Source organism: Mesocricetus auratus, unplaced genomic scaffold (assembly GCF_017639785.1).
Source record: "Mesocricetus auratus isolate SY011 unplaced genomic scaffold, BCM_Maur_2.0 Super-Scaffold_100009, whole genome shotgun sequence".
In the NCBI taxonomy this organism is placed as follows: Eukaryota; Metazoa; Chordata; class Mammalia; order Rodentia; family Cricetidae; genus Mesocricetus; species Mesocricetus auratus.
Window position 1 is genome coordinate 15892629 of NW_024429193.1, and position 16007 is coordinate 15908635.

Below are 16007 nucleotides of genomic sequence, written 5' to 3' on the forward strand. Positions count from 1 at the left end.
AAAAAATATGTGTATAATAAGTAAGATGTTAAGGTTAATTATGAAAACTATCTAGATTATATAACAAAATTTAGTTGAGTATGTTTTTATTTGAAAGAATATTACTTCATTAACTAATATTTACTGTTGGGAGATAAAATTACAATTTCCTGTTTTTATCTTTCTATCAGTGCCCTCCATTTAAGTCCCTTTCTTATATTCATGCCTTCTGTTTTATTTTGTGACCCAGTGAGTTAGCTAGAGCCATTTATGCAACCATTGGGTGACATTATCCATTGGAGGAAGCTTGTCACGCTCAGTAGGGAGTACACAACCAAAGGCACTAACTGCTCTTCCAGAATCTGTCAGTAGGCAATAGCTCATCAGGGTGAGGGCCATGTGAACACTATTTATGCCTCTGTTGACAGGACTACACTTGAGCTACACCAAAGCTGCTATGGGTTTGTGTTTGCAGTGACTGTCTTGCCTCAGTGGTGGCAGTTCCTGTCTCCTTGTTGTCTTGGTGTTACACTTTTTCCCACTCCCTTTTCCATGGTGTTCCCTGACCGTATAGATGTTTTGGTTAGGAATGAGCACTCAGCTGTCACTTGTTCTCAGCATCTTGAGAAACTAAATCTCTGCATTCACCAAGTCTTCTCTGATTAATGCCTTTTTGAGACAGTGTCTCACTGTGTAGTCCACGCTGGCCTCAAACCTACAATCCTCCTGCCTTGGCCTCCCACATACTAGGATTACAGATACTTGCTGATATGCCCAGCTTTATTGGCCTTTAGTGGTTTTATTATTGGCCTTTAGTATAGGAAACTTTTTATTTTTATAAAAGGTTGCTATGAAATGTTCTACTACATGATGTCAAACATTTTAAAATTCAGTCAGTTACTGCTGTCTGTCATAAGAGTTTTTTAATCCCAAGCAGATGGATTAATTTGAGGGGTTTAAGATCCCTTTAAAGCTAAAGAAAAAGTGTGGATAAAAAGATCATAGGTTCCATTGTATTCTTCTAGTGCTCTTGGAGACTTGTAAGACTAAGAACCAACAGATATAAATTGATCAGTCTTATGAACATACTGAAATTAAAGAAATACATGGATAATTTACAAAAGTCATAGGTCCAAACTAAACAGACCTGTAAGCATAGTACTAAAACAGATTTTTACATTCCAGTAGCATTTGATTTTTAATTAGGATATCTCTTAATAACTATGCGTAATTAGAAGACCAAAGCCTATCAGCATCTGCTGTAGTCTCCAGCGCTGTCTCAACATCTTTTTTCTGTCTAGACATGATCTTAAACGGTAACTTCTCAAAGGATGAAAGTACATTTTTATGAGATTAGAGATAAAACTGAATTGAAATTACATAGAATATTGAAAGGATCTTACTAAATGCTCACAGTAGTACTGGGATGTGAGCTCTTAGGCCTGTCTTTAAAAGGCAATAGCATGTATAAATAACTGCAAATAATAGAAGTGGCTTGAGCCACTTCCGGCATTGTCTCACTGTATCTTGTTTTGTCATGTTTGGATGTTGTCTCTTAGAGGCCTGCTCTCTTCTGAAGGGAAATGGAGAGGGAGTGATCTGGGGGCGGTGGGAGTGAGCTGGAAGAAGGAAGGAGAGGGAAAACTATGGCCAGGATATGGGAGAAGAATCTATTTTCAATAATAAAAAAGATACATAAGTGGAATATAATTATTTTTGCTTATAATTATAAAATATCCATCCCAAATATAATTATCAAGCATTATAAAGTGCTCATTATTAGTATTCACTTTAATTAGTCTATTAGGTGGAACCATAAGAAATTATTATTGTTTTGGTTCAAAATTAGTAAATAATTGGCCTAAAGCTGGTATGTAGTATATACTGCTGAAGATGGTAGCTGGTATCCAAAGTCAGTTTTAAAAGCCACACTGTGACATTTGAGTAGCTCTTCTAAAAACATTGGTGTGGGAAAGTCCGTTTGGTTTTAAAATGAAGTATACGTGTTTTCCTTGCATATTATATTAAAACAGTTAAAAGAACTTTTGAGCTAAGGATAACTTGGTTGCTACAGTGCTTGCCTGGCATGCACACTATGCTCTTTGCGTCCTGAGCAGCACATAAACCAGGCAAGTTGGAGACAAGATTAGGAATTCAAGGCCACCCTCAGTTACATTCTGTATTTGATTCTAGCCTTGGATACATAAGACTCTTTCTCATGGGGTGGGGGAGAAGGGGGGAGGAAGAAGAGAAAACAAATTATCATAGTGATAAAATAATAAAGGAAATGGCTTTATTGAAAAACATAGGACTGCATAATTTCTTTACTAGTTATATTTTACATTTAGAGATGAGATGCTTTACCATTCTTTTGTTGCTCTAAAAGATTTTTAACCACAATTATGAACTAGCAGGATAATTATCTAACACAGAAGCTCTGTATTCAGAGCTGTTACCTCCTTTTCCAGTTTCTTAAAGAAACCAACAGCTCCCAGAAGGTAGTCATTTTCACACACTAGACATTTGATTCATGTCTGATTAAATTATGACTTTCAGAGCAACCATTTTTTTCTCTTAACTTTGATTTGGCCTCCAATGTATATTTCAGATCTTTGATTTGTCTGATGTTCTTAACACTCAAGAAGCAGAAGAAAAGGAAAGTGCTTTCCTTTTACATTTAGAAAGTTAAGAGCTGTATTCATTAAGTGTATATGCTGTGCTGAAGACAAACACCAAATTCAAGCAGGTTCCTCACTGACAAAGTGTAAATGAATATGGGGTGTGTACCTTCCTTACAATGTGCCTTGATTTCAAAGGTACTTAGTAAATTGTGTGAGCCTAACTCCGTGACTTGCATGAAATGAAAATATTTTATTCAAGAGTAAAATCCAGGTAGAAACTCATAAAATTACTGACTTATGAGCAGGAAAAATGCAAAATAATAATAAAACAAAAAGCACGATTATGCCACTCATTTTCCCCATGATATGCTGATTCTGTTAAATCTATCAAATAATATATTAAGAACTCACTTATTTTTTCTCTTTGTAAAACATCACCATACCTAGCTATTTTCATCTTTCTACAGTGGTTGATGGACTGAAATGGTACTGTTAAGTGATACTTGTCTCTTGAATTCTGGTCTCATAGAGAATAGAGCTTATGTTTTCTATTTTATTCCCAAGTTAATACTAATTGCCTTAATGATATGTGAAGATTAACCTACCATGTAAATAAGTACTTACCAACTTGATTAGTCAATCAAGTTTTGTGGATACTTGTTTTTAAAAATATAATTTTTGTTTTGTTTTTCAAGACAGGGTTTTTCTGTGTAGTCCTAACTGTCCTGGAACTTGCACTGTAGACCAGGCTGACCTCAAACTTAAGAGACTCAGATCTGTCTGCCTCTTTCTCCATTATTCTGATATTAAAAGTATTTGCCACCACCACCCAGCTAAAATACAATTCTTATTGTAGGAAATAACTTCTGATGGTTTTTAAAAATTCCTTTGTTAGGTTTCTGTGATTACTGTATGGAGCAAATTATATTGTTACTTTTGTATTGCTGTGATTCCATGACCAAGGCAACTTATAAAAGAGTTTAATTGGGTTTATGGGTTCAGAGGGTTAGTGTTTATAATGGTGGAATGGAAGCATGGAGCCAGAAAAGCCCGTAGCTCACTTCTCAAGCCAGAAGCAAGAACCAGAGAGCAATGGTACAAGTATTTTGAAACCACAGTGCCCGACTCCAGTGACATACTTCCTTTAGCAATGCCACACCTCCTAATCCTCCCCAACAGCCACTAACTAGGGGTCAGGTACTTAAATGCCTGAGACTTATGAGCGATATCTCACTCAAAGCACCATACAAATTAGAGATTTAAAACAGTCTCTCTGTCTCTGTCTCTCTCTGTCTCTCTCTGTCTCTGTCTCTCTCTCTCTCTCTGTCTCTCTCTCTCTCTCTGTGTGTGTGTGTGTGTGAGTGTGTCATTTTTATAGTTGTTTTGTCAGAACTAGACCTCATGAAACTGCAGAACAGGTGTTGGCAGATCTGTTTCCTCTTAGAGAGTGAAGGGGAGATTCTCCTTCTGAGCCTTTCCTCTTCTGGAAGCTGTGCAGCAGAGCTCACCATCAGTTTGTTCAGTGTTTATCACAGTCCATTGCATCACTCTAGCCTAGACTGTTCTGTCTTCCAGTTCTACATTTAAAGGCCTTTCTGATCATGTTGAGTTTACCTTCATAATCCAGGGTATTCTCTGTATTTTAAGGTCAGGTGATTAACAGTCTTAAATCCATCTGCTGCAAAAATCTCTTTGTTGAGTCCAGTAACAAGAAGAGACTCATTAGAACATGGACATCTTAGGTTGGGCCATTATTTGTTTAGTGTTCTATAATTCCATGTCATTTACTGTCAGTGGTTCTAGAATTAAACAGAATCACAACAATATTACTTAGTTCATCATCTTGTTTGAAGTTTTAAAGAGATGGCAAAGGATAACTCCTCCCCTATTATTATTATTATTATTATTATTATTATTATTTTGGTTTTTCAAGACAGGGTCCCTGTGTAACTTTGGAGCCTTTCCTGTAGACCAGGCTGGTCTCAAACTTGCAGAGATCCACCTGCCTCTGCCTCCCAAGTGCTAGGATTAAAGGTGTGAAACTCCAATGCCCAGCCCTCCTCAATTTTAAAAAGAACTCATTAATGACTGTCAAGATTTTCTAGACCTTTCTTTTTGTCACCAATGTTTCTTGATCTTTTTGCCTAATTTAAGGGAACACAAATATTTTCTAGGATTAAAATTGACCCTTTATGTGACACTCCTTTTACTTTTAACTGAAATTTAAAGACGTAACTTTTTAATTATGTGGCTATGTATGTGGGTACATGCGTGTGAGTGCAGGTGTCCACAGAAGTCCGAGGAAGGCTGTGGATGCCTGGGAACTGGGTTACAGGGTGGCTGTGGCTGTCCACCGTGGGTGCTGGGCATTGAGCTCTGATCCTCTGTCTGCAAAGGCAGCATGCTCTTAACTGCTGAGCTGGCTCTCCACCTCACTAACTGAAATGTAGTAAGACAGGAAGACATTTTCAACTTGTCATTATTGAAGTAAGCATCAGATACTAGGCTGCAGATTTTGAGAGTTACTGATTGTGCTAAAGGAGCATCCATCCTATTTTGTGTAAACCAAGATGGAAGAAAACTGTAATTTTGAATTTTTTTAAATACTATTAAAATTCAAGGATTCTCCATTAACTGATGAATAGATAAATTGTATGATATACATTTTACATGGAATAAAATGCTGTGCTACAATAAAGGGAGATTCTAGAGCAGGCAAGATGATTCAGCAGGTGAACACGCTTGCCCTGCAAACCTGATCTGAGCACATTCTCAGGATCCTATGACATAAAGAGAACCAACTCCTAGAAGTTGTCCTCAAGCCACCATATGCATGCCTACTTTCAGACGAACACACACACACACACACACACACACACACACACACACACACACACACACACAGCACCATCACCACAACAATAATACATTTTAATTTTTCGCCGAGTGTTGTAGTGCATGCTTTTAATCCCAGAACTGAAGAGCAGTGGCAGGTGCAACTCTTGAGTTCCAGGACTGTCTGGTCTACACAGAGAAACTATGTCTTGAAAAACATACATACATACGTACATACATACATTCATTTCAATTTTAAAAACTGGCATTCTTTCTTTTAAAGATTTATTTTTTCTATATGCAACATACAACATTCTGCCTCCATGTATAAAAACTGGCATTCTTATATTTGTAATAATGTAACTAAACCCGGAGGACATCACACCAAGTGAAATTTTCCACGCACAAAAAGAAAAATGCTCTGCGATCTTATTTGTGTGTGGACCCTTTAAAATAAAAAATTGAATAAATACTAACACTAGAACTCACGTTCTAGGACAACATGGGAGGGGAAATGGGGAGAAATAGGTCTTGCAGGCTACAAGGTTTTAAGGTAGATGAGTAAGTCTAGAGATCTGAAGTATAGGTGGAAAACTATAGTTAATATATGCTGAGAGACTGGAGGTTGAGCTCGGTACTGGATAAGGTTCAGCATCACAGAGTTAACAATACTCTGTATTGTAGATTTTAGGTGCCTTTATGGCACATATACACTAAAAGGGTAACCAGAAGGTCATGGCTGTATTAAACATGTTGTACTTCTCAGATACCTAGCTGGAAGTGTAGCTGAGTGAGGGGTAGAGCACACACCTATTATAGATAAAACCATGGGGTTCGGTCCCCAGCAATGTATCAGTCAGTCAGATTCACTTGTTTTCTTTAATTGTCTGAACCAATAATACTTTTCTGTTAACTTTTAAAGTTTTGATGACGTGTGTGTGTGTGTGTCTTTCTGCTTGTCTGTCTCTGTGTCTCTTTAAGATTCTCTGTGTCTCTAAGATTATTAGAAGCCAGAAATTGTGGCACACATCTTTAATTCTATTACTGTACAAGGCAGAGGCAGGCGGGTCTCTGTTCTGGGCCAGCCTGGTCTACATAGTGAGATCTAGGCCATCCAAGGCTCCAAAGAAAGACTTTGTTTCAAAAGACCAAACTTTATTATTAGAATATGCACAGTTCTTTTAACCCTTTTCATTACTAAGTTATCAGTTGATCTTTTTCAGAAGATAAGAAAGATTTATCCTTTTCTGTACTTACCTTTCTAACTCTTTTTGATAGGATCGGAAACTTCATGGTACAGCTCAGCAGCTGCTCCAGGATAGCAAGACAAAAATCGAAGTCATCCGAATGCAGATTCTTCAGGCCGTCCAGACCAATGAGCTGGCTTTTGATAATGGTGATGGAGTACACTTAACTTCTTGTTGTCTTTTACAAGTGTGGGGTGCTTACTAAATTCATTTAGGAAGAAGCAGTTGGGCCTGGAGAATTGGCTCCCCAGCACTTGTCGCTCTTGCAGGGGATCTGGGTTTGATTCCCAGTACCCACACAGCAGCTCTCAGCCGTCTATCTCTAACTCCAGTCTTGGAATTCAACACCTCCTCTGACCTCTGGTCACCAGGCATGCACTGGTGCTCATACATATATGCAAGCATAAAATAGTAAAATCTTAAAAAAAAAAACATCTTAAAAAAGGAAAAGAAAGAAGCAGTTATTCAGAGTTTGGGAGGAAGGAAAGTTTTGGTCTGGGGATTTTTGTTTATCTTGAGTTTTACATAGGATTGCTTTCAGATATTTGCACTTTGCTGTTTCATATGTAGGACATAATTCTTCATTTTAATAAGCAATCGGGTTTTTTATTTAATGCTTTAAGAAGCATGTTGCTATTTAAAATTATTCCTTTGTTTAGCATTATTCTTATTTTATTTAGTTTTTTATTCCAGTGGGACTTGAGCTATTTTTTTTTTTTTTTTGGTTTTTCGAGACAGGGTTTCTCTGTGGCTTTGGGGGCTGTCCTGGAACTCGCTCTGTAGACCAGGCTGGCCTCGAACTCACAGAGATCCGCCTGCCTCTGCCTCCCGAGTGCTGGGATTAAAGGCGTGCGCCACCAACGCCCGGCTTTGAGCTAATTGTTAAAAGTAGAGCCAGAAACTACAATTGTCCTTCAGTATTGGTTTCAAGTTCCTAGATCTATGGATACTCAAGTCCTAAGTGGGACATGTTTTAGTATCTGCAAAGAATATTTGTGCTTCCTCTCATATATGTTATCTTTGGATTGCTTATCATACCTAGTCCAGTGTAACCATAATAAAATAGCTCTATTGTTTAAGAAGTATTTATAAGAATAAAAGGTCTTTACATTATCACTACAGATTGGGTTTTTCTCTCAAACACTTTTGTTTGGAGGTGGTTGAACTCCTAATATGGAACTTGCTGGTGTGAAGAACTTAACTTGCTGGTGGGAAGAACTTTGTGATGATCTCTCATCAGATTCTACATACCAGTGTCTTCAATCCTAAAACCTTTTCAGATGTGTGATTTACACATATAACGGCTAAAACGACATTTTGTATTTCAGCCTTCTATCTCTTATTACTATAGTGTTTATTTACTTAAGAATTAACTCAATGTCAGTAATTCATTTTTTCATTGTTTTTAATCACTAGATATTAGAAAATGAAATAATTCAATTGATAAATTTTTGTTTCTTTTTTCTCCTAGCAAAACCTGTGATTAGTCCTCTTGAGCTTCGGATGGAAGAATTAAGGCATCATTTTAGGATAGAGTTTGCAGTAGCAGAAGGTGCAAAGAATGTCATGAAATTACTTGGCTCAGGAAAAGTAACAGACAGAAAAGCACTTTCAGAAGTAATTAAAAAAACACAATTTTTAACTCTTTAATATGCTATTTGAAGAATAACATGGCTTAGATGACAACAATATCTCTTTTCTTTGCAAGGCTCAAGCGAGATTTAATGAATCAAGTCAGAAGTTGGACCTTTTAAAATATTCACTAGAGCAAAGGTTAAATGAACTCCCCAAGAATCATCCCAAAAGCAGTGTTGTCATTGAGGAGCTGTCACTTGTTGCATCACCAACACTAAGTCCGCGGCAGAGCATGATATCCACGCAGACCCAGTATAGCACACTGTCCAAACCAGCAGCGCTAACCGGTGCGTAGCATGGGCCTCTTTCTTTCTGTGTGTTTCTGTTCACATCAGATTATGGCTTAATAGTTGGGTCGAGGACATGTGTACAAATCTTTCCTTGAATCATAGTTTAGTAAAATTTGTTATTTTGCTGGGGCTGATGGCACAGCCTATAAACCTAGCTAGTTGGAATGCTGAAACAGGAGGATCACAAGTTCAAGACTTGGCTGGAGCCCTTAGTAAAACCCTGACTTGAAATAAAAATTAAGTGGTGAGAATGTATCTCAGTGAAAGAGCGCTTGCCTAGCGTGCACAAGAATTCATTCCCAACCTTGAAAGTTTATTCTAAACATTAATAAAGTATAATTCAGTGACTTGTAGTTTACAACCTTCACTTCTGTCAAATTCTAGAGCACTTCATCATCCCTAAAGAAAACCAGTACTCATTCAGTGCCCCATCCTTCTTCCTAGGCTCCTGCACCATTAATTGGCTTCATGTCTCAAAACATTTGTCTCCTAGATAGTTCATATAAGCGGGATTATAAACTCTGTTGCCTTATATATCCGGTTTATTTCACATAGCACACTTACTCATCTTTTGACTGAATGATGCCCATGTTAGAGTTTTATACCACATTTTCTTTTTTCATTTGTTAGGATATTTGGGCTCTTTTTACCATTTGGACATTGTGAAATAATACCTACATGAATATTTGTGTACATGTCTTTGTACTTCTGTTTTCAGTCTAGAAGAGCACATCTAGGAATGCACTTGCTAGGTCATATGATTCCTTTGTATTTAAAATTTGAACAGCCATCAAACTTTGACAGCTGTTGTACAATTTAATATTCCCCAAAACAAATGCATAAGGGTTCTCTGCATCTCACCAATGCTTGTTATTTCCTTTGTTGTTGGTTTTCAAATTATAGCTATCCTAGTGGGCCATTATTGAAAGTGGGATAGAGATCCCTGGCTGTTTTTGTGGAGCTGTCTCTATTTCTTCTTTCAGTTGTATGTGAATTTGTTTTACTTTTTTTTTTTTGTCTCTGTTAGATGCATCTAAGTATATAATTGTTATCTCTGCCTCATGAATTGACTTCTGTCAATATGCAGTCTTCTTTTTTGCATTTTATAACAAATTTGAGTAAAGTCCATTTTGTCTGATAATAGGTTAGATGTGTACCCTCTCTTGTAGTTACATGTGAAGCAAATATCCTTTTTTATAATTTCACTTACAATGAAATGTATATTTGGATCTAATATGAGTCTTTTCGATAGGATGGAATTGTATCATCTTTAATACTTCCTGCCAGAGTCTTTAAGTACATAGTTTCATCCATTTATAATTACAGTAACTGCTAGTAATATGTAATAAATTCTAATACTAACTACTGGAAATTGGGTTAGATTTTATAGGGTTATTCTATGTGCTTGCCTTCACTTCAGACATGTAATTATAAGCTTGGAGGTCCCAGGTTATCTGTACTTCTGACAGGACACTACAAATCCTTGGAGCCTCAGGATCCATTCCCTGAGACAGTTTACTGAAGAACTCATGAAGGGCTATATTTAATGTTACAGTTTTATTATAAAGGGTATGAATTAGACTCAGACCAATACATGTTTTTCTCTTATATGGAAAACCTAGATTTAAGAGTATGTTGTATAAGAGATAAAACTAGAAAAAGGATTGTGAGGAGGGATGAAGAGCTCCTAAAAGAGGGTAGAAAAAGAGGAATGAAATCTGTAATAAAGCAGAAGAGGGTGAAATGAAGGGAACCAGTCAAGGGGGCCAGGAGGCCTGGGGAGGAAAGTGAATGAGAATGAAGTGCAGTGACACACATGCATGGAAATGCTATAATGAAGCCCATTAGTGCTTTGTGTGCTAGCCTAAAAAAGTAATTCTAGAAGTGGGGGTGGTAGAGATAGTAGGTTGAGCTAAAAGCAAAATGCAAGACTAGGCGTGTTTTCCTGGTTCTTAGGATTTGTTGCCCTTTCACCAGCTGGGCAGTTCACTTGAGCTTCAGGTGTCCTGAATTTTTATTGGGACTTTATTATGTGGGTGTGTTTGAATGAATCACTGCCATGTGAGTAAAGTCAACTTTAGCCAGTTGCCCTGTTCAGGGAGTCAGGGCATCATACTGTATCATATGACTCAAAGCCCCAACCCCCTAACATTAGGATTAGTCTTTCTAGAAGTGTCACCCCTCGTTAGCATAAACTCCAGCATGGTCTGAGGCACCATCATGAGTAACAGATTTCTATACTAGAGACAGTTCAGAAGGTTTAGGATAGTGGTTCTCAACCATCCTAATGCTGGGACTCTTTAATACAGTTCCTCATGTTGTGGTGACCCCCAAATATAAAACTATCTTTATTGCTACTTCATAACTGTACAATGTGTCTTCAGAAGGTATTAGGCAACCCCATGAAAGGGTCATTTGAAAAGCCCCAAGGTTGAGAACTACTGGTTTAGGGTCACCTTACCATAAACTTAAGGGTAAGATTCTTTTTAATATAACCAAGGCACCTACTGGAGAATGAGGCCAGCCTGAGCAAATATGAGACCCTGTCTCAGAACACAGTGAGAGCTTGGGAGATAACTCATCAAATAAATACATTTGCCAACAAGTCTGACTCCCATAAGTGTCCTCTGAACACATGCATGCTATGGTATGCACAGTCACATGCATGCACACATACATACACAATCAATGTTATTTTAAAGCTTTTAAAAAAAAGACTTTCTGCTATTTGTTCTACAAATGGTACTTTCTTTCTAGAGCCTTATGATTTGACCTCTTTGTAGATTTTTCTTGTTTCATATTCTCTTATTATTTTTTCTTTTACTGTTTAATTTTAATAAATTATATTTTAGAAAAGTTATAATAGTCACATAAAGAATTTGAATATGAAATAAGTCTTCACAAGCCAATTTTTAAAATATTCATCATCTCCCCTACTTTCAACATCTTAAACCAGACAGGCATGGGTGTGTTTTAGTTGGCAGTTGGTTTTCTGTTTGGTTTTGTTTTTTAGTTTTTTATTTCCTCTCTCATTTGTGTTTTAGGAGTGTAGTGTTTTGATGCAGTCTCCCTCTGTATCCCAAGCTGGCCTTGAACTCATGGTAATTCTCCTGAGTACTAGAATTACAGGCATGAATCACGGATTTTTATAATTGGTGGATCTGCACTGACACATTGTTATGATCTGAAGTCCATAGCTTGTATTAGCTCATTCTTCATGTGTACATTACCCAGGCTGAGCCAGTTTGTAACCATGGGTATCTGCTATTATATTTCCCTTTTGTGTTCTGCCTGTCCCTGTCCCATCCGCAGTCTACAAGCCTGGCAGCCTTCGCCTTTATTTATTTTATTTTTTTATAAATTTGTTCCTCTCCCTTCTCCCAACTTCTGGGATTATAGGTATTTACCAATACACCCAACTCAAGGATTCTTCTTTTTCTAAGATTTTAGAGCTTGAGTTAAAAGATGTGTAGTCTTTTCAGGAGTTCGTGTGTGTGTGTGTGTGTGTGTGTGTGTGTGTGTGTGTGTGTGTGTGTGTGTGTGTGTGCGCGCGTATGCGTGTGATACCAACATTTCTTTAATACTCTACACAAAATGTTGTATACAGTTATACCTTCTCCTGATGTTACAAATTATCTTTATACACGATTTGCTCATTAACAGGTTATTGTGTTTTTATGTATTTGTCTGTTAAATCACAAGAGAAATTTTAAAAGTAATTACAAACCATAAATCATGGTATTTGTTTTTATATTTACTGTGTTACTGGTGTTCATTATATTTTCTTTGGTTTCAAACCTTTGGTTACTTTCTAGTGTATCCCTTAAATGTAAGCCATTTTCGTTAGCGGCTCTTCTGAGTAGGTAATGCAGTAAAAGACTGCCTTGGATTTTGTTTTTGTAGGGGGAATCTAACGAACCTTTCATTTTTGCATCATAGTTTTGACATTTCTCACAGCATTTTTATGAGTATATGTGCTCATGCGTTCATGTATGTGAGTGTGGATGCACATATGTCACGGCACACGTGTGGAGTGAGGACAGTGTCATGCGTCAGTCTCATCCTCACCTTGCTTGAAACAGGGCGGTTTTATTGTCTTTCTGCTGTGTGAGCCAGGCTGTAGCTCTTAACTTTCAAGAGAGTTTTAGCTCTGTAGCCCATCTCCCCCACCTTCTGCATGGGTTCTGAGGATGTAAACTTGGACACCCTGAAGAATATTGGGAGTTATTCCTCTTTTCCATTATAGGACACCTGGTGATCAAACTCAGTTCAGGTTTGTCTCCAAGTGACTTTACCTGCTAAGCCATCCTGGCAGCCTACTGTGGTAAACTGACATAAAACTTGAAAGAAATTTTACAATGCAGCTTTACTCTTGTTAGTAGAATCACCCTAAACTGTAGTTCCCAAATTGAGCTTCTAAATCTGAGGCATGCTGTGGTGACAAAATGGATTCAGAGAAACACAAAAGGATATACACTTGAGTCAGCACAGCATTAGCACACTTAAACTAACTATCCACATTACTAGCTTATTGTAGTTACAGTTTGAATCCCAGCCAGATCTCTGTTCTTTTGACACGTGATGTCTTTGTTTGTTGTAAAGCTGAGATGTCTTTTGTTACTATGTGAAAAGTTAGTAGACCAGGAAGTCAAGACTGGAGTTTTCAAACCTACCCCAGAGTTTGGGAAGTTTGTGTAGTGCTCAGCAAATGCCCCCTACTAGGAAATAATCTTTCTTATTTAATAAAATAAAAAGGACTTTCAAGTTGTGTGAATTGCTTTTTCAATAGCTATTAATTTGTTAAGATGTCAGTAACTACTGTTTAACTAACTGTTTTCTGTAAAGCTTGGAGCACTCCAAAGAAACTCGGCATACATGGTACCTGTGGTCTTGTCTAGCTGTAGTTTATCTGGCTCCAAGATGTCTTTCACAATTCAAGTACATTGTGAGCCATCTTCCCCTATCTCCTTTAAATGTCTTTGCCATATTATCTATCTGATAATATTGTATGTATTTTTCAAACTCAAAACAAGAATGTAGAACTATGAGTGAAGAGATCATCATCAACCTACCATTTTATTTATTCCACAAACAGTTGGTAACTACCATGTGGTAATTAGGTACCTACTGTACTTGCTGATCTTTTAGGTTGGTGCTTATCTCAAGAATTCCTCAAAGATTCATTGGGGAAAGTAGCATTTCAAGTATTAGGAAATTGGTATTGTTGACAGAAAAATAATAAAGCTACACTTTTGAAATTGAACTGATATGCCTACATTTTTATTTTTTTTGTTGTCTGTTCTAGTCTGGTTTTGCTGGCTAGTTTTATGTCAACATAGCAGAAGCTAGAGATGTATATGAAAAGAGGGACTCTTAATTGAGAAACTGGCTCCCTAAGATCAGGCTATAGGCAAGCCTTTTCTTAATTGGTGATTGATGTGTAAGGGTCCAGCCCATTGTAGGTGATTCCGTCTCTGGGCATGTGGGCCTGGCTGAACAAGCCATGATAAATAAGCCAACAAGCACCAAGATTCCATGGCCTCTGCGTTAGTCGCTGCCTCCAGGTTTCTGCCCTGACTTCCCTCAGTGATGGACTATGCTGTGGAACTATAAGCTGAAACACAAACACTTTCATCCAGATGTAGCTTTCATCACAGCAGTATTAGCCCTAATGAAGATACTCTTTTTTTCTTCAGAATTTGTTTAAAATGTATTTCTCAGTTGCACTAAGATCATAACTGTAGCATAGTAGTGCGTGTTGGCAATCCCAACCCTGGGAGGCCGAGGGAGGAGGATCGAGGGTTCTAGGTTAGCAGGGGCTATGTAGGACTCATCTCCAAACAGAAAAGCGTTAGTAAACAATTGTACAGGCTACAATACTGAGTTAGTTAGTAAAACAGCTTATGAATTCTTTTAGCTCTTAGACTCACATGTTTTAAATATTTTGTATTACGGCTTACGAAGGTGAAGAATGTAGTTTTACCCTGTTTCTGGTGTGGTTACAAGCAATTGTAATTATGCCATGTCATAAAAGAATGAAACCCCTAGATGTTTAATGAAGATCTCAACTCCCTCTGGGATTTTTTTTTTTTTGTGCTAAATGAAAGCAGGTGGTGAGCATTGTCATGTCCTGATACATTGAAATTACTGAAATATTTAATAAGCCACCAGGATTTGAAGTAGTAACCAGATGTTTTCAGTTCCCCCATGATAACTTTTACAGCTGAGTTATTTACACTGAAAATGAGGAAACTTTGCCATTGTTTCAACAAAACAAACAAAACACAAGCACAAGTTGTTTCTTTTGAACAACAACAACAAAAAGATAGCCACTCCACTTAAACTGTCTTGTTGCTCCACAGCCTAACAAACTTGAAGTAAAGATAACTGTTCTCTCCCTCCTTAACAAGTTTGCTATTGCATAGTTATTCAGTAGGATTCACCCATCTTAAGTTTACCATTTGATGACTTTGTAAATGAAATGCATATCACTTTTTAGGGCAATATTACAAGAGTGTTTCAAGCGTATTGAAAGTAGTTCTGCTCTGTTTCCGATAAGAAACTTACTCTTAACCTAATCTCTGTTCTGTGTGTGGTGTTATTTTCTTCTTGCTTCCTGTTTATCAAAAATAATTAAAATATATGCCTTATGATTCTTTGATATTCACTGAGCTTCTTTATGTTCTAATTTTCATATAATTTTGAGAACCTGTAGCCACTTAAAAAAACCATATATTTCTATTGCCCATTCTGTCTGCTTTTTATTGGGAACTTCATTTAAACTTCCATGGCTTTATCTAAGTTAAATTCATGGTTTACATAAGAGTTATTCTTTTCCCTGGTGTATTAATCTTTTCTGATGTTGTTGTCTTTTGTTTTGTTTTGTTTTTTTGTTGTTTTTGTTTTTATGAGACAGGATTTCTCTGTATTGTTTTGGAGGCTGTCGGTCCAGCCTGGCCTCAAACTCACAGAGATCCGCCTGCCTCTGCCTCCCGAGTGCTGGGATTAAAGGCGTGCGCCACCAACGCCCGGCTGATGCTGTTGTCTTTAACTCAGGTAACGTTTTCTCTTGCAGCGCTCAACCAGCCACCATTTATCCACTACATAGTTTAAAATTTTAGACATTGTCTTTTCCTTCTCTATAAATTTAATACTTTGGAACTTTTTCATTTATTCCATGTCTCTATTCAACCTTTGAACAGGTGGAATATAGATGTAATTGTTTTAATGTCCTTGTGTAGTAACTATAATATTTAAGTCTAAGTCACTATGTGTTAATTTTTAATGAAGTAATACAAAACAAACTCACCTGATAATCTTGATTAGATAGCTGGCCTTGCAAATTTTGAGTTGTTGAAGCATCCTTAAGCTTTGTTCTAGTATGCAGATACCCAGGAATA

At 37.3% G+C, this 16007-nt stretch overlaps 1 protein-coding gene across 2 annotated transcripts in view; it reads left to right on the forward strand.

Annotated features, from left to right (window-relative positions):
* Nucleotides 1–16007, forward strand: part of Pkn2 (protein kinase N2) — a 98071-nt gene that overhangs the window by 53501 nt on the left and 28563 nt on the right. For both annotated transcript variants that reach the window (XM_040751672.1, XM_040751673.1), the window contains exons 4-6: nt 6714–6831; nt 8154–8299; nt 8391–8604. In XM_040751672.1, the coding sequence (XP_040607606.1) occupies nt 6714–6831; nt 8154–8299; nt 8391–8604 (478 nt within the window). The remainder of the gene's footprint in view (nt 1–6713; nt 6832–8153; nt 8300–8390; nt 8605–16007) is intronic.